This window comes from Aptenodytes patagonicus, chromosome 2, assembly GCF_965638725.1.
Source record: "Aptenodytes patagonicus chromosome 2, bAptPat1.pri.cur, whole genome shotgun sequence".
Lineage (NCBI taxonomy): Eukaryota > Metazoa > Chordata > Aves > Sphenisciformes > Spheniscidae > Aptenodytes > Aptenodytes patagonicus.
The window spans coordinates 115,112,285-115,138,259 of record NC_134950.1 but is presented as its reverse complement, the minus strand read 5'-3'; the positions used below and the strand labels follow the sequence as shown (position 1 = coordinate 115,138,259).

Sequence of the window (25,975 nt, the reverse complement as noted above, 5' to 3'; positions counted from 1 at the left end):
ATATCACGTTTAAATAACTAAAAGAATAAACTAAATGAACAAACACACCCCTTTCCCAGGGTGCCAGTGATCAAAGATCAGAAAACAGGCCAAAAAAAATTAAGACCAGGAGATAAAAAAATGGAAGTGCTAGAATGGAAACATATGCAACACTGATGACTAACACACACAAGTACCTAGTAAAAAAAAACCAGCAATGCACATATTAATGCAATTTTTTTTTTAAAAATTATTTTTAATAACTTTTTGCAGAAAATGAACGTCTGCAACCACCTGCCTTGTTTTTTGATTTCCTTTAACAGCCCAACAATACAAAACAAAAAATTTACCCTGTAGTGCAGCACCTACAAAAAAAAAATATCAGTGAAACTCCTTACATAATCAGAGGATCATTTCATGGGACATAGCACTCACTTTATGATTCCAGTGACACTTGTTCTTGAAAAGGTGCTCCCTGTAGAGAAGATACATACTGGACCAGGGCAATCCGCTCATAGTCCCAGCAGTAAATTAGAAAGGAGCAGAAAACTTTAACAAATAACTAACCAAGTTCCAGGATGATAACTTAGCTTTGATTCCCTCATCAAGTAGGAAGGTTCTGTTTTTCGACACATGATGATTTTAATTTTATCGGTACCTCACACTCATAAATGGCGTTTGAAACCCTCTTTGCTTCTCAGAGGTAGGAAACTATTGCTCCTCTTTTTTTTTTTTTTGGGGGGGGAGGCACGCAGGCAAGAAAGAGGCAGAGCATAATTAACCTGTACACAAAGTCTGAGGTTGAGACAGCAGCTGTAGGTCTTGGGACCCTGATGCATGGCTCCAAACATTTTTCTGCTACATGCAAGTTACCTGAAATAACTGTTATAATTTATGCAGACCAGCAATTTTCCAGTGCATATAGTGCAGTTCCAGCATATAGTGCAATATATGCTTTTATCAGTGCAATTTAAGTACCAATGGGAATGTTTTGGGCACTACATATACAGTGAAAACAAAAATAACATTCATCTGACCTCACAAGATTTCATAGTTTAACATAATGAATGGTGACTCCGCCATACTGTGCAACTACAACACACTGTAAATAAACACACTCTATAGCAATACAGTGCAGAGCAGCGTGGAGGTTCAGGGAGACTCAAGTTGGCTCTTTAATAAGCTTTCTTTTGAATTAAGAGATACAAAACCAGTTCCTCTCTTCATAGAATGCAAGTGATTCATGGGTGCATTTCACAATACATGTTGTTGTGTGCACTACTGTACTCTAATTATTCTTTGTTTTAAATTAAAGAAGATCACTTGTTTTAAATTAAAATTTGTTTAGATCACTCACAACAGTCCATTATGTAATATAACAGGATTCTCTCATTAAAAGCAAAACTTTCAAAGACAAAATTACAAGCTGAGCAGCAGCATCACCTTCAATGCAAGAAAAATACCATTGTGCATCTCACCTCACCACCACGTTGCACTGCTACTGAAGAAAGCTCAACTATTTACGTATATATTTATTAGCGTCATCTTATGCTAATTAGCTGGCAAAATATAAGTATCTGCCTAACAGAAAACAGCTTAACTGAGAAAAGTAAGATTTTACAGAAACAGACACATTGCAAGGAAGAAAATTAATTTGAAAACAGAAATTCAGATTTAGGCTGTATATAATTTATGCAGACTTTTTTCCTCCACAGTTTACAAACAGCCAATAGATTACTTTGTTGTCTATTTTTAAGATCTCATCAAATGTGACAGTCCAAGCATGTAGCTCCAGGTGCTGTAAAATAAAATTAAATAAGCCAATGAAACCACACTGTACTAGGACTTTTCAGCCAAAGAAACCTGCTCAGGCTCAGCCCCAAATGTAGCATATTTGATGATTAGACAGGGTTGGGTGAAGTAAAGCAAATAAACTTCACAAGCACAATTAAAAAAACAAAAACCAAACAACCAAAACCAGAAGATACAAAAAGAAAATAATTATGCTTCAAGACCGCAGTAGAATTACTTAGCAAATCAAGTAGGTTTTTCTCTTGAGAATTAAAAGACTGTGTTAGATACACTGCTTCTTCATCGTACCATGGTATAATATATAGCAGTCTGTCTATAAGAAAAGAAAAAGCTTATAATACCCCATACCATATATAAGGATATGAAATAAAACTGTAAGTTGTACTGTAGTTACCAGGAAAGATCTATTACATTTCTACAAGTGCTGACACAAGTAACTACCACTATCTCCACACTGAAAGGTCTGCTTAACATCTGAACATATGCACCATCTCTGCTAATTAACACCTTTGAATTTTACACATTCTGATTTAAACACCTGAAAAGTATTAAACACTTAAGCAGCCTTAGGAACTCCATTTCCTAGGAAGCAAGAGTTGGAACAAAACTTACAATGAAGGGCTCATAGCTGGCGTACATTCCAGACAGTCAATTTTTGCAGACTCCCACATTTGAGGCCTATTATAAAGCTCTACCACCAAATCTGTGTAAATAAGCATCCTGGCATTTGTTAAAGAGCCTGTCATTCAAAACAAACCAAGCAGGCAGCAAGTTAGAATTAGCATCTTATTTATTAGGAGCTACTAAAGGAATGATACTAAAAGAGTTGCTGTATAAAAGGGAATCACTGTATATTTGATTCTTCACTAAGATAACCGCACAGCAGTGTAAAAAATACGGGGGGGGGGGGGGGGGGGGGGGATATCCATATTTTGTTTACACATCCAGTTCAGACAGGGACATCAATTACTCAAAAACAGGAATTTAAAAATTACCTTCCCCCATAACAGAAAAGACTTCTATAGTATAACTTGGATACGTGTCATGTGCCCTCTGAAACCAATAGTAATAATTTTCAATTTTATGGGAAGAATTTAAATTAAGTGCAAGACCAATTGCATATGCAAAAATCTTTATTACTATGATAAGATGTCTACAAAGTCCATGCCATAAATATTATATTTTTTAATGGGTAAAACAGGACACAGGCTGCAAGGATTAGAGTCTCAGATTCTAGTACTGCCACCATAAAATCCATTCCTGATTATTCAAGCTATGAGCCGCCCAAAGAAATCATACAGTTTTATGATCACAAGAGCTAAGAGTGAAGCCATCAGTTCACTTACCTCTGACTATACTTCAAATAATATAAGCAAGCACTGACAACATTTAGACCTTGTGATTCCACCACTATTTTTGGTTTCTATCTGAATGATCATTAGAAATAGTCTAATGAGTGATGTAAACACTAAGATTGTGAAAATTGTTCACTACTTCCTTTAAGTATTTTCTAAACATGGTTTCAAAGTTTCATTTCATCACCTACCTGCGTAGTGTCAAGACACTACAAACTGGACTTACTATTCAAAGGCAACTCATGAAAAGCACTTTCATAGGCATTAGAATGATGACTGGATTGTTCATTAGATCCAACACCTACATTCTCAATATGAAAATTTCCTTTTCACTTCTCTACACATGTGAAATTAACATTAAAAATAGACATTGACTTTAACAAAGGTCTTGTTGAAATTGTATGACTTTCAATTTTGTGAAAGCTGCATAATGCCTATTTTTACTTAAGGTAAAAACAAACAAAACCCTGACAACTGGGCAACCCATTTATGATTAATTCTGCTGTAAATAATTATTTACTATGGGCTGAAATGTTGAAAGGCCATTAAAAAGGCCACTAAAACAAGCTCCCACTTGCAATAGACTTTAAAGAAAAAAAACACACACGCCTGGGCAGGCAAGTATTTGTGTTCACTATGCTGTGAATGTCAACCCTTGAGAGGATTACCATTCTACTAAATACTGAGTCGTTGCCCAGTCATTGTCTATGTGTGCTTCACATCACAAAGCAACATCCAGAATGAAACCATTTCACACTGGGCAAAAAAGTCTGGTCCAGGTGGCTGTTCCACACAGCAACGCTAAAGGGCCAAAGAAATCCCTGCTTCTCAACAGGAATGCCCTACGGTGCCACCGCAGACAGCCACTCATGAAAGGCAGAGGGAAAAAAATTATCCCGCAAGAAACAAAGCCACCACCATCTGCAAAAAGATCTTTTTCAAAATCCACCACAGCAGTCTCTGCAGTAGCCACTGCCTTGGAAATTAGGATTTCTGCCTGCTAAGTGTTTAAACCCAGATCCCAAGCATGAAGATTGGTCCCTAGGTAAAGAACAGAAAATCTTCCTAACAGCAAGTCCGTTAAAGTTTTGGAAGTCTAGGAGCCACTTTCATTTAGATACATAATGGGTGAAAATACTTTGTCAAGGTAATACCCTGCTTTGTATCATCTGTCCTTGCTGGTGGCCACAACTGAAGCTGCTCAACCACCCTTATTTCTTCCTTCCTGTAGCCATCCTAAAGCCACACTAAAATAAAGCATCTCTCTCCAGATCCCTTATGGTTCCTTCAATGATGGTAGGTTTGGACTTAGTACACGACTGTTCAGGGACAAGTTCTTGAACTCTCTGTAGCTCTTCTCACCCCCGGACCACTTTTTCCAGCACCTACAGCAGGGTAGGCAGACCTCTCCAGAACACAAGACAATTTATGACAAAGTGTCATCTCAAGAACAGAGACTCTACAGAACATGATTAAATCTAGACTGTGAAGTTATTAAAATAACCCAGTAATTACTTGAATGTAGTATTACTGTATATATATAAATATACTGAAAATTAAGTTTTCATTTGATCAAAACAGAAGTGCATGCACTTGAATTTGTCTCTCAACATAATTCATTTTACTATAATGGGGCGACTGTGTTTTTTTAATATATAAAGAAGCTTCTAATAGCAAATCACAGCTCCTTTTTAATAATTTAAGCCCAGCTTAACATTCCTTGCTACATAATACCGGCAAAGCTTCTAAAAACAACCAATAAGGTAGTATTTTTCCCCTCCATACTGACAAAGAACTAGCACTGACACAGGTTCAAGTATGAAGCATTTTAAGCAGGCTTACCTCAGATTCATCTGTTGATTCCTCATTAGACCTGGTTTCCTGAAAATGACACAAAGAACAAAGGGAAAATTAGCTAAGCACATACATAACTGAGCAGTATTTCCCCTTTTAAAGCACTTTTTAAAGCTTTATTAAGACACAGAAGACAAAGTGGAAGCAACTCAAAGTTCGGACTTTCCATCTTTTCCATTCATACGCAACTTCTGCTTGCACTTGCAATCTAGGGCCACGCTGACACTCAGTGGCACCAGCTGACTGTGATGCTATTGTCAGTTACCCTAAAAGAGAGAGTGATTGGATCATCTGAGAATTTGTCCCTATGAAAGTTTTCCTCCTTCCAGAAGTGGTAGCAAGTTTTGCAAAGCAACTGCCTGTCTTGATTTGCATGGCAGAATAGCATTCTCAAGTTATCCACAAACTAACTTTTGTATTCAACTATTCAGCTGTTAATATAGGCTTATTTTAAACTTAAATAATTCCAAACCATTTTCCATAGAAATCCAGACTTTCTCCTTCCCATCCCATATCAATGCAAGCCACATGGCTTTCTCCTGCCTTTGAAGCAACTGTACCTTTAAAACATCTTTCTCTGGCAAGACAATGATTCTTACTGTCCTACAAAAAAAAAATTTTGTAAGTCAACTCCTGCTAATCTCTCACCTGTCCACTGAGAAAATCTGCTGATGCAATGCATCCTCAAAGAGGTCAGCAAAATGAAGATTTACTTAACGTATTTATCGTTATCAATAGCAATAAAAGGTTACAACTAATACGCTGACAGCGAATGTAAGCATTTTAACAACAAAATATGATATAAACAAAGAACAAGCAAGAGAGAAGGCAGCATTTCAAATCTTATGAAGTAGTATTTGGACAGTAAGATAAATAGGTACAGAATTTCACCAGAGAAGGGAAAAAAAAAAAAAAGAGCGACAGTTACCAACATTTTAAAGACAAATGGAAAGGGAAGAAAATTTAATGCACTGACAACCAGTGTCATTTTTAGCTTGTCACATTTATTTATTTCCCGTGTTTATAAAATGCAGTGATTGTGACCTCTAGGCAAAAAGCAAATGCCTACCTTTGCATTAGTGGAGGTTCACCTTTAGTGACTATCACAACAGACTAGAGATACAGATGGGGGAGAAGAAAAGCAGCATTTCTACTTGCTACTTGCAACTCAGTGAAGGTGTTACCATGATTACTGCCATCTGTTTCCTCCATTTTACTTACTACAGCCAAGTCCACCTCTAGAACACGCATCCCATAGAAGGGTTATCTGCGTTGTCTGTATTCATGACATGAGTTAGGAAATTGCAAGTAGAAAGAACATGGGAGTCAAGTGAAGATGAAGAGGGAGTAAAATGCTGGCATCCTTTCAAGCTTAGGTTTGACTTTGCAAGCACAACTGTTTGTCCACCAGTCTCACAGGCTCTACCCACAAGATGCAGTTACCTTTCAGGAAATAACAATTTTGTTATGTATAATCTTTGTGCATCTTAAATTCTACTCAACAATAACCAAATAAGGACAGAACTAAAATATTGTGGTATAACACTGTCAGCCTATTGGACAAGCCAGAGCAACACAGGAAGTCCAATGCAAAATATCACCAGATTCCTAATAAAAAACCCTGCCTTTCTCTCCTGAATACCAAGAGTTGCCTACTCAACTCCTTTATAAATTGAAACTATTAGCACTACCATTTTGATATTTTGATACAACTCACATAGTTTGTATCAACAGAAGAATTTGTTTTAAAAAAAAAAAAATCTGTTCTCCCAAAACAAAATAAGGAATTACAGCAAGTGACATTTTTGCTGGTACACGAGTCTTTCTAGTGGAGCTACACCACTTACATTTTTCCCCCCATAGTTCTAATTGCTTCAGCTCTTCAGGAGAGCACAAGTGTAAGGAAAGCCAGTGATGAGAATCTGTTTTGATCTGGGACACGTACCCTGGTATCCCTGCTGTATTCACAAGCCGCTGCAACTGCAGGTACTAAATTTCATAAATGGCATACAAATTCAGGAAAAAGCTTCATGGCCTTTATGTTTTACTGCAGAAAATAACATGCAAAAATTCAGAGGGAGTCTTGGCTTAGGAAAGAAATGCAGAAAATATTTGCTCCCTGAGAATAACTTAGCTGAAGGTGCTTAGAATTGACACTTACCTACTAACTCACTTTGCTAGCAACTTACTATGAAAAGCTTTTTGCCTGAGTTCTCCCACTCGCGCAGGCAAACTGGAAGAGCAAACTGCAGTTATGATTGTCCTGGGGTTTTGTTAGGTTCCTCTCCCCTCCCTCCAAATGCATGAACTGAGAGGATTATCCCCCACTTCTATGTTTTAGTAGCCTCGTAACTGCGAAAAGTAAATCCCTCAACAGGGATTTGTAGATGACCAGAATCCCAAATGATGTAGGAATAGCTGTCATTGGTAGGTCTCAGACTCTAGGGGAAAATCAGCAGTACACTTCAGCCAACTGGCAAATGCTGTTGCTCAAGTAGCCTTAGAAAGGGAACACAGATGAGGAAGCCACAGTAATGTGAAGTAATCTCTCACCATTATAATCTCTCACTTAGCAGATCCAACACAACTTCTCAATAAAGTCTTAAGCTGGCTTTCCAGTGTGATGCGTATAGGGTTTTCCATGCCCTGCCTTTACAAACATCAGATGCTATTCACTATATGTTTAGGCCCATAACTTAAAGCAGCTGGGAGGAGAAAGCCATGATACTTGCATTTCAAAGAAACTGTGCCACCACTCACCTACGCACACAACACACCCATCCCTTTCAGTAGGGGTGTGCATGCTTCCCACAGGAAATAAACAGAAATGAATAAGGTAACTTTCCTATCGTAGTCCAAAGAGAGCAAAACACAGGCTGTTTTAATCTCTTATACTATTAGAGAAGATGAGAAGACTCGTCAGAGTTGGTTTTATCCTGAGAACCCTTCCAAGTGCTGCCACAGTTAAAAACTCGCCAAACCAGGGGATGAAACCTCCCCCAAAGAAGCCAGCCCCTCCCAACAAAACCCCTGTGCTGTGTTTAGCTGCCTGCCGGGTTAAACCACAACACCCTGACAGCTGGGAAAGTGGAAACCAGATGCCAATCTCCAATTAACGCCAACTCCCTTGAGGAAATTCTAAGACTCTCCCACCTTTAGGCATTCAAGACAGAAAAACATCACACAGCTTAGCAGCGTGTCGAAGTCCTGGTTCAGCAAAGAAACATTGAGAAAGTATCTGAAAGGACTGGGAACTTCACTTCTTGCTTTTATTTTATCTTTTTCTCAGGAAGGAGCAGTCTAGGCAGGGAGAGATTTAGGAGGACACCCACTTTAGAGAACCACAGGTCGCAAGCACCAAACTCCTCAAATTTTGTCTCAGGAGAAAACTCCTCTGCTGAGATGAACTTGCTTACATCTTCTGCGCCACTTGGTAAACGCCAGCTTCTCGACCATTTCAGACGGACCCTTCAGCTCTTTAATCCTGGCCCTACAGCGGTGCCAGCTGCATTTCTAAACCCCTCCCTCCCGCCCAGCCCCCAGGTTCCTGCATCGGGTGTTCTCTTAAAAGCGGAGCCCTTCACCGCTTGCGCCGCCTCCCCCGGCCGTCTACCAGGTTTTTAGCCAAAACCCGACAGGCAGCCTCGGGCAGCCCCGCTCGCGCAGCGCGGCGGGGGTGAGGAGGCCTCGCACCGCCGCCTCCGTCTCCTCTCCTCCGCCCCGGCGCAGCGAGGCTCCAACCGCCGCCCCCGACCCTCGCACCCCCCCCCCACAGGGCTGGCTGACGCCCTCTCCCCCCTCACACACGCGCTGTCCCTTCGCCCCTCTGCTCCCAAGGGCCGCCCCGGCCCCGCGCTCCCCGCCGCGCTCCTCGCCCCCTCCGACGGGGCAGTGCCCTCGCGGCCTCTACCTTCTCCTCGGCTTCCGCCATGGCGCTGTCGGCGAGCCGTCATGTGAGGGGCAGGAAGGCGGCGAGGGTGGAGGCACCCTGGGAAATGTAGTTTCGGAGGAGGGTGTGTTTTCCTCTTTTTTTTTTTTCCCCCCTTCCCCTTTTTCCTTCTTCTGTATTGTTGTTGTTGTGGTTGGTTATTTTGGGGGGCGGGGTGGCTCTTGCCCAGCTGAGGTTATGCTGGCTCTGCCTTACAATCTACACCAAGGGCAGAGGCAAGGCTGGGCCCAACAGGGACCACATGTCCCGGTCCGGTTTTCCTTCTGCCCTCCTTAGCTGCAAGCGAGACGCTTCTTTAAGCTGAATTCCTTCGACTCCGTCAGGGAGACCTTTGTAGACCCAGCTGTGATGAGACTGAAGGTGGCCACCACGGTGAATGATGACATGGCCTCTGGTTAGCGGGGGTTTGGGTGTAGTTGAAGCTGAGAGCCACATGCAGCGTATCCATGCCCACCACCGTGTTGTGTACTGGACTGCCAGTTCTCCAGGACAAGGCCCATTTATCGGCGCCCATCTGAGCAGCACTTGGTCGAGCACAGCTCTGGTTTCCATTAGGTCCTCTGGTGAGATGTATAGCAGCCTCTGTCCTCCATACTTCTTACTTAATTTGTCAATATTGTAATTGCCCACACATGCTTTAGTGCGCAAGAAGGATTTTAGAAAGCCTAAATATCTTTCTGTAGTTCTAGGAGCTGCTGCATTTTTTCCTTTAAAACTTTAAACCAAGACCTGAACACCTTGCTTGAACCCAAATTACTTTCTTTATATGTTAAAAATATAACCAAAGCTAAAAAGCAATAGGCAGTACATTTTATCACTCAGGTTTTGCCAGTGGAGCTATTCCAAATCTACGGTAGAGCTACAGTCGCTACCCAGTCGTTACCCTTGGGATCAAAGCCAAGAATTTAAAAATGTGCAGGTCAACTTTGGCAATAAAGAGAAATCTTAGAATACTATACTGGAGCTGGGTGATCATAAGGCCATACAATGAAAGTTGCAGAGAGTATTAGCTTGGATATGAAAATCATATTGTTGCATACCTTTAGAAACTAATAGCCAGAATTTCAACTGAGAAGAGATACAACTGTCCTTTAAAATCACACTGAGAGGTTGACACTGAGGTGAGAGAGCGCTATCAAAGTTAACAGTGTCAGTACAAGAACATACACATATAACTATCATGAATACATTTCATTTGCAAATGACATAATATAAGAAAACCGCCTTTTTTGGTCTGTTACCAGATGTCTATGGACTATCAGGGTACCGTGGCAAAGGAGTGTGTAAATGTCATCCTGACCATATAAGCCAAGGGATATCTACAGAGAAGGAGGTGTTTGGCTGCCGTTGTACAAAATACTGTTGAGACCTCACCTGGAAATAACAGTAAATTTCCAGTCACTTTTGTTGCAAAAAAGGTGAATTCAAACTGGAAGGGGGCAAAGGACCACTAAAAGGACCACAGAATTTAAGGTCTGTTCTATTGGAGAAGACTGGGGAAAAAAAAAAAAAAGGCTAGGCTTCTTCAGTCTAGAAATAAAAGAGCTGAAGAGGAAAAAGAGCTACTAAAATAAAAGGTATGAGATCGAATAGGCATCAGCTATTTTCAGCACATTTAGGCTGGAAATGAGAGGTAGATTCCCATGTGTCAGACAAGTGTGGTCCTTAGAAGAACCTTGCCAGCAAGAAATTTAACTGATTTCGAGATCAGACTTAATAAACTTATATAAGAGACTGTAAGAGATGTTTGCTGACAGCAAACATGTTGCTTACCCAGAGAACTCATTCCATTCCCATTCTGACCTTCTTGAATCTTAGTCCTGTTCAAATCAATGAAAAAAATATCGTTGTTGTCAATGGAGCCAGGATTTGTCCTGTAATATGTAATGCACAGGCTATCTTATGTGGTACTTGAAGACTGTGTATACCTAGTGAAAGGAAGCTGCCAAACATTGTTTTCTCCCCACTTTCAGGGGAAAAAAAACTGCATAGGGGTTTTGGGTTTCAAGGTTGGTTTTCTCCCCCCCCAACAGAGACATTTTGTGCCACTTTTTAAACTGGAATGAACATTAATAACTGACTTTATAAATGCCAAGAAAAACAGAGTGTAAGGGAAAGGATGGCAGATCTTGTAAACTTTGCTATTATAAAGCTAACAGGGCACATTTGTTACAAACAGAGCAGACAAGGAGCAGTTGTTCTTGTTTTCATTGCACATAGAATAAGTGGTATAAACAATGTGATTTACTTACAGTGTGCTACTTATTTCTGGCAGAAACATGCAAAACTAGGTTTTTTTCTTGTTTAGACTTAAGGTATGAATTCAATCTGCCATGATTATAGGTTTTTATTGTGTCAGGAAAATTTAATATGTCGGCATCTGATTCTGCCACCCCTCCCACACCCACCCTCCAAAAGTGCTGAAAGCCATCAAGAAGCAATGACGTCAATGGGTTTAAAATCTTTCAGCACCTCCTGCAAAGCACTCAGCATCCTACAGACTTGGGCCTGAGAACAGCCCAGTCAACCTTTGGAGATAAAAAGCTTAAGCGTAGTTCAGCATAAGTGGAAAATATAGCATTGCTTAAGGGAAGTAAATGTTCTGTCCTGACCTTAAAAACTACTCTGTCTCACTGTCTGCCAGCACGTAGATCTGAAGTTTGGGTTAAGTCAGTTGTACAAGTGGGAGAGGTTTGGGATCCCTGGTGAGATTATGAAAGCTTTCAAGTTTAGGTAGAGCGTTTTGGCTCAGATCCATCTCAAGTGATAGGCTGGCTTTACCTTTTTGTTTAGTTTTAACTTGATTCACCAAAATTAGCACTCTTCGCACGGCTTTTTAAATAAACTTTTTAGCCATACCATGATGCTTTTAATGTTCATAGCGCCTACTTTAATACAGAGCTTCCAGTTGATGGGAATTCTGCAGGACCCTTCTAACAGGATGCTGAAACCCCCATCCAGCTTTCTAAAATTCAACTCCACCAAAAGTTTCTGATTTATCTTTTGCCACAGAAATCAGAATTATCATTGAAACTTGGACCTTGACCAACATTCAGATTCCAAATACTGCTAGAATTTTTATCTCTTGCTTTAACACACTTTCTCCCTGACTACTATGAAACATAACAAGTAGCAAGTATCCATAGTAGAGATTATTGTATTTCAGTCTCCAAGAGCTCTCAGTTGCTTTCAAGTAGGACTGATTCATCCAACAAAATATTCAGCTGGGTTACCTCTCGCCACTCTTGCCACCACTTATTCAGTAAAAAAAAAAAAAAGCAGTATTGTCTGTAAGTTAATAGCATTTAAAAACACTATGCTGGATAAAACATAGCTAATATTGTTGTCAGAACAATAGAAGTTCAAAGGCTTTCCTCTTTCTGTTTGTTTGTGTGTGGAAAGAAACTTGCAAAGGCTTTTCTTTTTCTTTCCCTTGCTATCAAAGAATTATTTCTGTGAAGATACTTTCAATTTGTACCATAGCTTCCATAAATAGAATCTTGAATATGTTCAGGAACTTCATACTTTAAAAAAGTTCCTATTTCACCTGCTAGCATTATATTATTTTGCAGTTGTTTATTTTTTTCTTCTTAATCCACCTCTAAAATTTATTTATCACATTTCTTCCTGAAATAGGTATCAAAACAATGACTATAAAAACCATTTTAATTATAAATTTTTAAAAAATCAAATAAATACAATTTAATGACTTCAAGCTAGATAAACCATGCTTATAAAGCTAAGCTCATATGCAAATCTTCATAGAAAAGTCATTAACAAGGTTATATAAATATCTTTTTGTTAAACACAGTAGTATTGTATAAGCATCATAGTAACTGCCTTCTTTAATTGGAGCTAAAGATTACCCCTGTGTAATTTGCCATATCACCAAAAAGGCAAGGTAAGAAATGGAAGTACACATTACCACTACGTCCCACCACTGCAGCATATTTAAATTAAATTTAAATGATCAGCTATTTTATAAAAATGAGAATGGTAATAATATCAGAAAGATTATTACAAATTCTTTAAAATAGTTGATCTGCATTCCCTGACATTTAAAGACTTTTCCAAAGTATAGTGAAATATTTCTAAATCCTTCAGGAATAACATTTCCCTTAGTCTTTTTTCTTCCTCTGACCCTCACTCCCTGTCTGTGTTTCTTCTGCTCCCTTTCTTCATCTCCACTCTCAGGCAATCTTTATTGAAAGATACCTTCTTGTGCTAGGTAGAGCACACAGAGAAGATGAAAAAATGTGAAGAACAGTAAACAACATAAAGCCAATACAATTATCCATTTATTAAAGATAAACAAGGGCTATATATAAAGGGAGAGGTAGTACAGGACCCTCTTAAAAAACTTATAGTTAAAAATATTAAGGGCCTGGTAAAGAAGGAGCAAGTCTGAAATTGAAAAATTATTATACTACGAGAAAATTTCATAGATCTATAGATTATGAAGCCAGATGGGAATAGCACTGTGATTTAATCTGAACTCCTCCCTAACACGGGCCATGAGATTTACCTGAATTAATTCCTCTTTGTACTATTTTTTTAAAAGAAAACATACCTTGACATAACATTTCCAATTACATAGAACTCCCTGCACTTCTGATAAGTCATTTCAAGGGCAGTTATACTCACTGCTAGAAAAATAAAGAACGCAAAAGAAATGTCTTACCAGGTCAGAACAGTGGTCCATCTAGCCCAGTGCTTGGTCCCCGACAGTGGCAATAAGAGATGCTGTTTGGGGAGACCATTTACCTCTGAGCTCCACTCCTCTTGTCTTACCCCCGCACCTACTGACATGGAATTAGGGATGTTAGAAGGCACATCCCTGACTGCTCCTTCTAGTATCTGTTAACGAACCTGCTGTTGATGAATTTGTCTCTTTTGGACTTGCTGATGCTGCTTGCCTCCACAATCTCGTGAGGTAATGAAGCCCAGAAGTTCTCTGCCTGCCACTTGAAGAAGTTCTTTCTTTTTTTCCTGTTTTAAACTGCGCTGCTATGGCTCTCCTAACAGTTTTGATAAGTGCCCTTAGTTCTAATATTGCAGGACTTGGTATGTAATGGGTTTTCCTTATGCCTATGGCAAATTTAAATTTGTCTTACTTCAGCTTTGAACCACTCCATTATGTCCACTATGGCATTGTCTGTCAGCAACTTTTGAAAGTTCTGTATTAAAAGATTTCTGTTCCCCATGTGAGTACTCGTAGCCTAACATAAATCACTTCGTAGTTATTTGTTAAGTTAAATAGAAAGATGCTACTGATTCTTTCACAAAAGATGTTTTACATCCTACAAATAATTTGTGTGACTGTTGTCTGCTATACCTCCAATCTGTTACCATCTTTCTTAATTTGTGCCTAGTGGGACGTGACTATTAATGTTAAACGAATGCAAGATACTCACCCCTCTTGCATTTATTTTATTATTGTGAATAACTCTACCACTTCCAGCTGTCATTCTGTTTTTAGGATTCCTTCTCCTTCCTAATAGAATTAGAACACTCCTTGTATTTAATTCTTCTAACATTGACTTCTTTTTTTCCTGTTTCCTATAATATGTATTTTTATGATTCGTAGGTTTTAATTTACAGTTAGTGCCACTGATTTTTTTCTCTTTGAAACAAAATATAAAAATGAAGGTCTATACATACAAACCTATAATGGATGCTTTCACGTCTTCCTCAAGGATATTTTGTGTTTTGTTGTCTTGTTGTAGAGTCCTCACTATTCTTTTAAGAGTTCCCAATTCCCATTTATGTGTGCCTCCTAGTTGGTTATTCATTAGTTCCATCTTTTTAAAGCAGCATTAGTGTTTGTTTCTAGTAAGAGCTGTATTCCATGGTCATACATAAATGTAATTTGAGTAATGAGCATTTTCATCAAAGAAAACACTCAAATTTGATCTAATTTAAAACTAACACATAATGGTTAGAACAGTCTTAAGATACTGTTTGGTCCAAGAGTCTCAAGAACAAGCTTAAATTTAATCCCCATGTTCATATTTAGGTTTTGTTAGCTTTTAGCAATTGGACTTCCTTCCTATGTATCAAGAGCTGCTGTCTATCTTCAGAAGTGAGACCAAAGAAAATACATATTTAGGTAGGACCTCAGATCTTGACTCTAGGATTTTATAGTTTTACTAACATTTCTGGAATTTGAAATTGAAAATCCAGAATCCCAATTTCTAAAACTTCAGTCTAGGTTAAGATAATCTTTACAAACTACCTGTCTTACAATGTGACTTTAACAGAACTGTTTATCATCATGTTCATTATGATCAACTGTTTATCATGTACGTCACTGGCATAATGAAGTCCTTGTCATTACTGAATTATCGGGACACTTCTGTCTATATTCTTGTTATAGGTTGCACCAGCAAGAGAGTCCTGGTTCCCACGGTGATTGGTGCACACTGGCTTGAGGCATTACTTTCTTGTGAATTTCCAATTTTAAGTACCTCAAATGATTTGAAGATAGTGTTTCTGTCTGTCAAGTGGGTGTCTTGCATTATGCTGAGATTTTTCATGTCCAGGAAGGAGACACAAATGAACATGCAAAGGCACAAAGCCTTCTGGGGTAGCGCTGGAGGACTATCTCAAGAGGAAGCAGCCACACTTGATGGGGTCTGCCATGGTATTATCAGTCTATAGCAGACCCTGGAGCAAGCTGTCATGGAAGACGCTAGTTTCCTCACTACGGAGGGGAGCCCGGATGTGAAAAGCCACGTGCACAGTTTTGGTGATTGGGGCAACAGGGCACTGGCGATAGAGAGTGAGCCAAGCTGGCAGTATGGACCCATACACAGAATAATTTTGTGCACCTGTGGTCTTTCTATATACAGGTGATATTACCCAAGTATTTTGCTATTATTTTCCTTAGGCTGTTACAAATCTGCATGAATCTCAGTAATATACTGCTGCTTTCACTCATACCTGCCACAGCTGCTTCCAGATACTGATCATGGGTAACCAGAAGATGATGTAGTAGTAAGTTTCCCAACAGCTCTGTCCACCGTGTGTTTCCTTTTACAGAAGACCACCTATTTGAAAAGCATCTTTCCAAATGGCTTACCTAAACTGACACATCACAAAAATCTCTCTTTTCCAAATCCTACTCAGTGACATTCTTCTATGTTACAGTATCTTCTGTATTACAGTGATACACAGACATACCTTGGATATAATTGGTCTACTTGTATTTTAATCTATAGAAAAAGGAAGTTTCAGGATACAATAGAGCGAAATTAATAGAACATAAGCCATTCTTCTTTTAATCTTAAATTTCATGCCTGATGAGGGTTCTTCCATTGTTAGTTAAGAGGCATTCATTAAAAGGGTCAGCAGTAGCAGCATTTGTTCAAGTACCTTAGAGAAGAATTTTACAAAAACAGTGAAGGAACAGATCACCTAAATGTCACTAAATAGTGACATTTTCATCAGATACAATCCTGAAGAAAATGTAATATGGTATATTTATATATATAATGGATAGATGAGTTGTCACTGGAATATGAAGCTTCTCTGTATTTGGCTTAGGCTGCCTCACTTGCTGTGTTGTGAAGACACAGTAAATCAGTTTGTTTATGCCACATCTCACTGTTAAAGATTTGGAGTTCTTTTGGAAGTCTTTTCCACCTGAAACAAAAGCGGTATTCTTTTTGAACTTGTCATATTTTGTATGATTTCAAGGTGAAAAAACTATAGATTACATGTATTACATGTAAAAACCCCTCTCTCTCCACACACCAAAAAAAAAGCCCCTATAAAGTAATATTTTCAGAAGCAGCTGCTTATCCCTGCTGCCAGTGAAGTTGGGAGTTTTATTACTGATTTCAGTAGGAAAAGATTTAGACCAACATTTTATGGTTTTGAAAATATCAACCATTATTCTTCAAATAATTAATATATAAGAAATAAATATTTAAAATATTGGCATATCGATACAGAAAATTCCATTTTCTTTACAGCTGTGTTGTATCTTGCCTTTGACTCTCAGGAGTCAAATCACCAAAGCCTGGTAAAGCTCTCTCCTATTCCTTTTCTTCACAAGTGTAATTTCTGATAATTATTTTCCCTCACTTCTTCTGATCCTCTCTGTTACTGAAGGTTTTTAATGGAGTTAATGTTAAATAGATCACTGGAAAATCTATTTTGTATTTACAGTGAAAAACACTTTTCTTCTTCTTCGTCTTCTTGACATACACTTAACCTCAAGGAAAAATACTTAGCTTTCCACTTACTTAAATAGTGTACATAACGTACAGGAAATGATTGATGAGGTTATCAGAGTTCCTACCTCAGGAATACTGTATGTTTTCTATGCATAATATTCTGCTTATAACCATAGAGCATATTACACTAACATTCTGAAGTGAATTTTCAAGTTTGCCATCTTTGTATATATATTTTGTAATACTGCTTAACTGAGATCCAGAGAGTGGAAGGAAGGAAAGAACTAAAAACGTGAAAAGGGAGGAGAAGCAACATAATAAATTAAGCCACCATTAGACTCCTGCCAAGCAGATAGCTACTGATACAGCCATTTGACAGGTGTGACATAAAATCCTGGTTCCACTAAATTGAATAAGGGTTTTGCCTTTCATCAAAAAGGGGTTAAGACTTCACCCAAATATTCCATGTTCCCTGTTAAACCGAGGATTGAAACATCAATAAGTATGAACACATGAAATTAGAGGCACATAACTGTTACAACAGAAAAAAAAAAAGTCCATGTATTTTCTGATGATGTAAGGTTGCCTGCATTCCCAGTTATTACAGCATAACTGAACCATTTTAATTGGGGTACAGATCCTGCAATTTCGTTCATGAGAGAAGTCCAGTTAACTTTCCTGCAGCCCAAAACATTAAATTAAATGTGTCACAAGCCTGTACAGCCCCTCTAACTGGTGCTACCACTGTACCAAGTTGCTACACTGTTTGAGCAGAGGTGCAGAATGGATCCTGGCCAGCAGAATAAGCCCTTGATTATCTCAATGAACTCCCCTTTCTTTCCAGTTGTGTATGACATTCACACAAATGATCATTTACATTTCAGACCCTTTTTATACTCACGGGAAACTTAAAAAAAAAAGGCCTCATCAGTTTATTGCCATCGGGCCTTTTAATCACAAATTCCTGTACCTATGAGACAACCTCTCCATTTACTGAAAGCACAATCCTCACTGTGTGTTCTGTTTTCTGATGCTCTAATCATAACCTAGCTTAGAAAATTACTCTTAAAACCAGTTCTTTCTTCCATTACATCTTTAGCTGCGTGTATCAACCCGCTTCTTTGCACAGCTATGTTTTCCTTGTCATCTCTTCCCATCCTCTTACATCCTCTCAGGATTTGACCCTCAACCACGTAGCTGAAGTCTGACAGTTCACCCTGGGACAATCCTTGATTATGAAGCAATGTCAGAGTCAAAATCCAGGTCCCTGGGGTGCAGGGTAGTGCCTGTGAGTGGTGCCTGAGGTAATATACAGACTATTTAAGTACGTCCTCTTACCTCCCTCCACCTTGGAGTGGAATACCTTTTTAGTCAAATACTTTCTCAGCGAGTTTTATTTTGATGTGGGAAACATACCTAGCTCTGGTAATGTATCAGCAGATTTCAGCAAATTCAAATGTAGGGCTGTTGATGTTATGTTATCCAAAGGCTGCAGATTTAAAAAGTGTTGTACAATCCACCAACCTCTGACACGGAAACAAAACTAATGAAACGTTAACAGTCCTGCTGAAGTCAATGGTCCCTACTAAGGAAGTGATTCACCTCCAAAGGTTTTAAAAGATATGAGTATTTCATAGGAAAAAAGGCCACACAGCTTTTATACATAGCATTCCTACACAGCATTCCTACAGCATGTGGTTAGAGTATAAAAACGTTAACGAGAAGACCGCCCTCGACAATAGAAGTGGATAAATACAGCTGCCACATGGCAATAATAGGATGATATCCTCCCAAAAAGACATTTTTTGAATTTGAAATAAATTCTTTCCATTCTTCTCATTCTTTAGCCCCCAAGAAGGTATTTTGTGGATAATAACACTTTTATGAGCTGTTGGGTTGGGTATTGAGGGGCTTTACCCGTTGCATGCTAAGTGTGCATAGCAGCAGCAGAATGCTAGTCCTCACCTTCCCACTTCATTTAAGTAGATTTTTAGTACAGTGCTAAGAAGCAGCCTCAGTTTTATCTGTGCCTGGATTGCTGTCACCAGTGATAGTGACAGGTCACCAGCAACACTTCTCCACAGTGTTCACTGCCAGGCCAGAAAATACCCATAGTGCTTGAAAACTGTTATCATCTGTTTGCTTCGTGCAGCATCAGGCACAGCAACTTCCTATTTTTCAAGTGGGGAAAGTGAGGCAAAGAGCAATACTAACTCATTTTAAGCAATTCAAAAAGAAAATCTCTGTTTCCTGATTCCCAGCCTTATGCTTTGGCTACAGGACAGCCCTTCCACCCTTGATGGCCTGCCTCAAGTATTGCCTTTTTCCATTAAGCAAATATTGATTTTGTTCTCCTGCCTGAAAACAGAATAGAAATTAAAAATTAACATGGCTCTTTTTGGTTACTTCATTGTTTATGAATCACTTGGGAACAGTATTTATTAGTTAACTGCTGTTGCTCATCCAATGGGCACTCACAACCTTTTTTCCCCATGGTATGTGTTAAACAGCAGCTATTAAGAATGCCCCTCCATGACAAAGTGCCAGGCTTTCCCTTTAACTATTTAACATCATGCAGACAGTCCAGCCCCCAACATATAAAATAGATGATACAATTTAGAAGAAACAGGACAGGGGCATTCAAAGATCTTGTTATGTATTTTATGAGCATCCGGCGCCTTATTACAATTAGCCATTTACATTGTGGTGGTGACGATAGCATGCTACTTATTTTTGAACATAGATGAGAGGATACAATTTCTGTCTGAAAGAACAGACTTCTAAATCAACACAGGATCTCATTTGAATTCTGTCTAATCCCTTGAAGTAGCTGGGATTAGTAAGAGATGGGGAGGATCAAAGGGTGGTAGGAAAAGATGCAAGTGAACTGCCATGATGAGAGTTGATGGTGGCAGGCACAGCACACTGGAATTTTGAAGGTTTACTAATACATCTAGCACTAGTCCTGAGGGATCAGTATACAGATCTCCTCTGTCAAGTGATACATAACATGTTACTTCAGAGTTTAGTCAGAAAGGGGGCAAAATTACTGGAGTAACAAGCCTAACTGTTATTTCCTAAGGCAATCTTTGTGAGAAAACTTGATTGAGATGGCAGAAAGGGAAAGCCATGGGAGCTGACTGCTATCCTGTGATGTGCCACAGACTCACTAAATGATAGGGGGAGAATTGTTTCACGGTTCTATACCTCAGTTTCCCCATCAATGAAACAGAAGTAACGAAATGTACTGATTGTTGTGAAGTATTTTGATATCTAGAGATGAAAAGTCCTAAGAACTTGAGGCTCAATCCAAAGTCCTTTGAAGTCCTCAGAAGGCCCTTGATTCAGCTATCTTAATTTGCATTTGCCTTAGTCTGCAAGTCACCCACCAGTCTCCTGAAATTTGGAAATGTACCACCCAGCGCATTTCTCGAAGATGGAAAAATATATTCTCAAGTAATCATTATCATTATCTTCAACTATTTGACTATTCAGTTTGAATTTACAAAACAGCAGTGCAATATATGCATTTGGATTATTTGTAATATTTTACAAGATCAAGGTGAAAACTTAGAAGATGGAGAAGGAAAAAACCCAGCATGTTTCCCTGACACCAAAGAACGAACTCTGACAGAAACAAGCTTTTTTTTTTATCTTTCTTCTCTGAAGATAGATGAAAAAGATCAGGAGAAACTATGTCTCATTAGAAGTAAATGCAGTCTGTGGTAATCCATACTAAATTTACCAGGTCATATCTTCTAAGAAGATATTAGGCACCAAAGGGCAGGTAGTTAGATTGCAAAAAAACCACTAAAAGTATTTAAAAGTTGGTGTTTAATTTTTTTCAATATAATAAATGAAGTGGCACAGACTTTCCAGAAGAATTTTAAATCTTTCAGTGTGATAGGTAAGGTGAGAGAAGGTTGTAAGACGAATGACAGTTTTGCTCATTATTCAACAAAGCTCACAACAAATGAAATGGGTGCCTTTAGAACATACTTTGTTTTCTTTTTCTGGAGACTAAGCAGCTTCTTTTTGCTAAAAGAGAAATATTATCTTTATGAAGAAAATCTTTTTCCTAATCAATATTTTTTTAACCTCTGGGTTATTACTTCCTCAAATCTCTTTTTAATTTTTTTCCTCAAGATTGGTCTGTGTACTTTAATGAAAAATCTGCAGAACAGACACATGCTATTGTTCACATTAAAGCTTTCAAAGGTTATTAACTGTGATGGGGCATTACTTGTCTTCAGCACATTTTTCTGTAACGTATCACGTTCTTGGGATGTATGTGTGTGTATATATATAATTGGGAGCGGAAAGAACTAGCTGTTGGCAAAGCAGAAATATCCACACGCTGGTTAAAGTCAAAGATCCAGGAAATACGCCTTCTGTTCTTGCTATGCCACATATTCCCTGCATCTTGTATATGCCACTTAGCTTCTTTCTGCTTCAGCTCAGGTATCTGTTAAATGGGATTGATACCATAGGGACATTTATGTATCTTTCTTGACCACTTCAGAAGCCTGGTGATTAATGGAAACTTTTACATTTATTTTTATTAAACTTCCTGTGATGAAAAATAATTTAACTCTTCAATTTTCTTATTTTTCTTCACTTTTAGAATAGAAAATATGCAGAGCGTATAAGAAGTGATTTACATCTAAAAACCATTATGCCAGCTCGTCATTCTCCAGAAGCCTTTCCTCTTTTCCTGCCAGGTCATTATTTTGCATCACAAAGCAGCTTAAATTCTCAGGAGTACAAAACTCCAATTTACTTCCATCAGGACTTTGACTGTTGGAGAACCGTTGGAGTTAGCCCAATGCTATTTCTTCTGGAGCCCTCCTTACAGATCTAATACTAGTCAATGGGTTTGAATGTATACCCTCTAACCAGATGTAGACCATACATCAAAATAGAGCCTTAGATGTTTTATTATTTCTTGAGCTCTGGCCAGAACAGGATGATGAACACTGTGTTTGAAACTGCTGATGCTATTGAAAAACCCTACAATAAAACATCTCTTGCTATCTTTTGTACTTGATTACCAAGCTGAAAGCAAGATTTTATAATAAATGGCAAATCATGATCACTTTCTTTTCTATGTCTGTCACCTATCTTATTTGGAGAAACTTGGGCAACTATTGCCTGATTATTGGGCTCAATTCCAGTATGCTTGTAAAATTTCAGTGTTCTCTCTCATCCCGCTCTCACGTTATCAAAGTTCTCTGTGCACTCTTCCCTGGCCTCTCAATCCTCTTAGAAGCTACACTCTCTATCCCACAAGAGTTTGGGTGCACAACTTTAATTGAGCCTATATCACAAACTTGATCACTCATGTAAAAGTAGATAGAAGCCCAGTTCTCACCTTACTCATAAACACTTTTAAATTAGAGTCATGTCCTTAACTGCACTGGACCCACTTTTAATTACTAACCAAGCTAAGTCCAGAAAACTGATTGCAGTAGAATAAAGATGAATATATAAGCGGTAATACATGATACAGTAGTATGTGATATCATGAGACTGGACTTAATCCTAGATGTCCTTTCCTAGCGTATCTGCTATGTAAACATGAGGGTTTTTTCTTTTTCTCCTGTTTAATTTTTTTTTTCTTTTATGAGTTTGGGGACTTTTCCAAAGTGAACAATCTTGCTTTAAAATATAGACATAAATAAGGGTACATTTCTTTTTGTGAGATCTGAGCTGACAGAAGTACAGGGGGAAGTTGCTGGCACCGCAGGGAAGAATGTGACATTCCAACTTTATATCCAAACTCTTCTACAAGTTGAGGCTGTTCAGACTAGGGGCCAACCCTCTCCACTTCAAATTGTTGTTTCAGAATTGTTTGTATGTAAGATTTTGGTACTTTTTCTTATGTTTAAGAACTTGATCCAATGCTGTTAAAAGTACTAGAAACTTTCCTATCAATTTCAACTGATGTTACATCATAACAAAAGAGAGTAAAATACTCAGTGGATTCATTTTTCACTCTACAGGTCCTTAAGGTTACTTAATTTTTTAGAGCTTGAATAAATCATCAGGGAGGAAGAAAGTATCTCTAATATTAATGTCAGGGGCAGAATAGCTTTGTTAGCAAAATGTACAGTATCGTTCTTGTTCATGGTGTGCTGAACACATCATTCGATTGAGCAAAGGAAAACTGGTAATGACAGATCTTGTTTTCTAAATATATAATTAAATCTGTAGTGAAACAGGTTCTCCCAGGCAAGTAAATGAATGAGAAAACATTTCATATAGATACCAACAGATATTGTAGCAAACCTCATGCTCCTAAAATTTACAAAAAATGATAATTCCAGAATCCTTCTTACCATGCTTTCTGTGTCACATGCCAGATTCATTTCTCTGCAATACTGACAAAACAAATTATGTACCTCATGGCTCGAGAATGAAGTTTCTGATCTTGTAATAAACATGGCTCAGGAAATGCAAATGGAAGGCCCTTAGCATTATGAAGGTTAAGGCTCCCAGCGCACTGTGCAGCACTACCCTAGCAAGCCCTGTTTTTTTCTTATATGCTACTTACCCTTCCATTTGTACTGCATCTGCTGCAAACACATGGTTATGTTAGCCAGGTGGGCACAGGTTCCATTATAGCCATAGTCATAATGATTAACAGATAACCTAATGATTACCTTTTTTTGCTGTTTTCCTGCTGCATCCTGCTTGGTTTATTTCTGCTCACCTAAAGACTACTACTTCTAGTGTCAAACTGATCACAACAATGCGTAATAAACACCACTATTATCCTTTGGAAGCTTTACTCTAAAGCACAAAATCATGTCTGCTAGTGAATGAATACCTAAGATACAGGCTTACTGAGATTAGCATCTATGTTTTCTTCTAAGACGTTTCTTCAGAGCAAAACAATGTACAAAGTACCTTCCAAGGTCAAGTTCAATAGCAGGAAATCTCCAGCCGACAGAGGTGTATAGGATAACTGATACAGGCACATGCTGGAGAATGAGAATCTGCAATGAGTGAATATCCACCTGCAGCTTTTCCCTCTGAAGCGTTAATACAGGACCACAGGAAGCTTCTGTTTCAGCTTCTCAGGAATTATAGGCTGTTTCTGTGTCTTGGTGGTACATTAAACAGAGACTGAGCAATGCAGATGCATGTGAAGAGCCTCCTTCTGACATGCTGAGCAGTTAAGGGACATTGGCACCTCACAGAGTGGGCCTCAGAGGAAGACATCCCTATGGCTTTTCTAAACTTAGGTATTTTCTGAAATAGATGTTATGAAATAGCTATTCTAAAAAACTATCAATATCTTTTCTTTCCAGAAGCATATTGTGTATGCATAGGAGGTTGAGGAGAGGGGGTGGGGGAGCTCACTAGCCCAAGAAAAACTTTGTGCTATAGCCAAATGTCTTTCAGTATTTATGTTCTGGTTTAAACATACACAGAAAATGTAGACAAATCCACGGGTTAGTAGAGCTTCCAGAGGTACTTCTCTTTGCCTTGCTCAGGGCTGAAGGCAGAAAACTACCCCGCCTCCTGGCTTTCTGGAGCATTCAGTCTGCCTCCTTCCCACCTGAGCGCTGAGCTGCCTCTGACACTTTGGACCCTATCCCTCCACCAGCTTCCAACCAAGGTCTGATAAGTGCAGGGAGGACTATGTTGCAGAGCAACATAATCCAGATGTGTGTACTTGAGCATAGAAGAAGGTCAGACGTGAAAGTCTGGGAAGGTTTGTGCTTTTGCTGATCAAGGAACAGAATATCTGCCCTACTTCTATATCATGCTGTGGTATTCTTTTTTCTACTTGTTAGTCAAGTAAGACTAGCAAGATGGGTCTTTGGGCCTGATCTAAAGTCCATTGAAGTCAATAAAATTAAGTCCTATCCAGTTCCACTCTGACTAATGTTTTAACTCGTTAGGTTTTTAACCTGAGTAAAACAAACCCTGAAAACAATTAAATTATGCATTAAATTTCTACCTTTGTGTGACTCCCTTCTGCTCTTCTGCCACTCAAAAATTTCCAATTCAATGGAATGAGGTAGATTTTGAGAATTAATTTTTTAAATTCCATTCTTTCCTCCACCATTGCAAAATGCAATTTAAGCTTTCATGCATAGAAGTGCTACAATTTACAGAAAGACACTTTTAAAATGCATGTCTCGTTTGTTAATTTATTTTAAATACCTTTTCTGGTGCCATATTACTTTGGCCCTTTGATATTTTAGATTGGAGAGAAGGAACAGCTCTGCAGCAATACTGACTAGCAGAGAGTCTCACTAGAGTAACGTTGCAGTGCAGATGAATTATGAAAACAGATGGTGGCTAATGGCAGCTGAATTAAAAATAACACCATTATTAATCCAGAGGCCTTTCTACAGAACTCTTTACCCATAGATCTCAGCAATTTATAGATAGATTTTTAAACTGAGGACTCTATTTTGCCTTTCAGTCGCAACAAAAGCAGAGCACAGTCCTGGCAACTGTAGGCAGCAGTCTGTGCTCCATCTGTTGTGCTCTACATCAAGCCAGCTCTGCTGGCTTTTGTCAGCAGGTGAGCCGGTGGGGTCATATGTTGAATAAAGTATGCTTTGCAGGAGCGTAAGCCCTTACCACACTGCTCAAGAAGCAGAAGGACTTTGGAGAAAGTATTGCTCCCATAAGCCAGAGAAATGCTTTCTCTCCTTTTCAGAAGAGCAGGAGACCCATATTCTTTCCCTGATCATTACTCAACAAGCTTCATGAAACATAGGAGTGAGGAGACCACGTCTGAGTGAAAAGGTTACACTGGTGGGTTGGGTGACTAACTGGGCACATAGATCTGAACTACCATGAGATGTTGAACTTCTACTGACTTC

The 25,975-nt window shown here is 38.8% G+C and overlaps 1 protein-coding gene across 1 annotated transcript in view; it reads right to left on the bottom strand.

The window, feature by feature from the left end:
* VPS41 (VPS41 subunit of HOPS complex) overlaps nt 1-8,946 on the bottom strand; it is a 115,163-nt gene extending 106,217 nt beyond the window's left edge. The window contains exons 1-2 of the mRNA XM_076330788.1: nt 8,911-8,946; nt 4,989-5,027 (exon numbers count right to left, since the gene is read on the bottom strand). Of these exons, the coding sequence (XP_076186903.1) occupies nt 4,989-5,027; nt 8,911-8,931 (60 nt within the window). The 5' untranslated portion in view covers nt 8,932-8,946. The remainder of the gene's footprint in view (nt 1-4,988; nt 5,028-8,910) is intronic.
* Between the last annotated feature and the right edge of the window lie 17,029 nt (nt 8,947-25,975).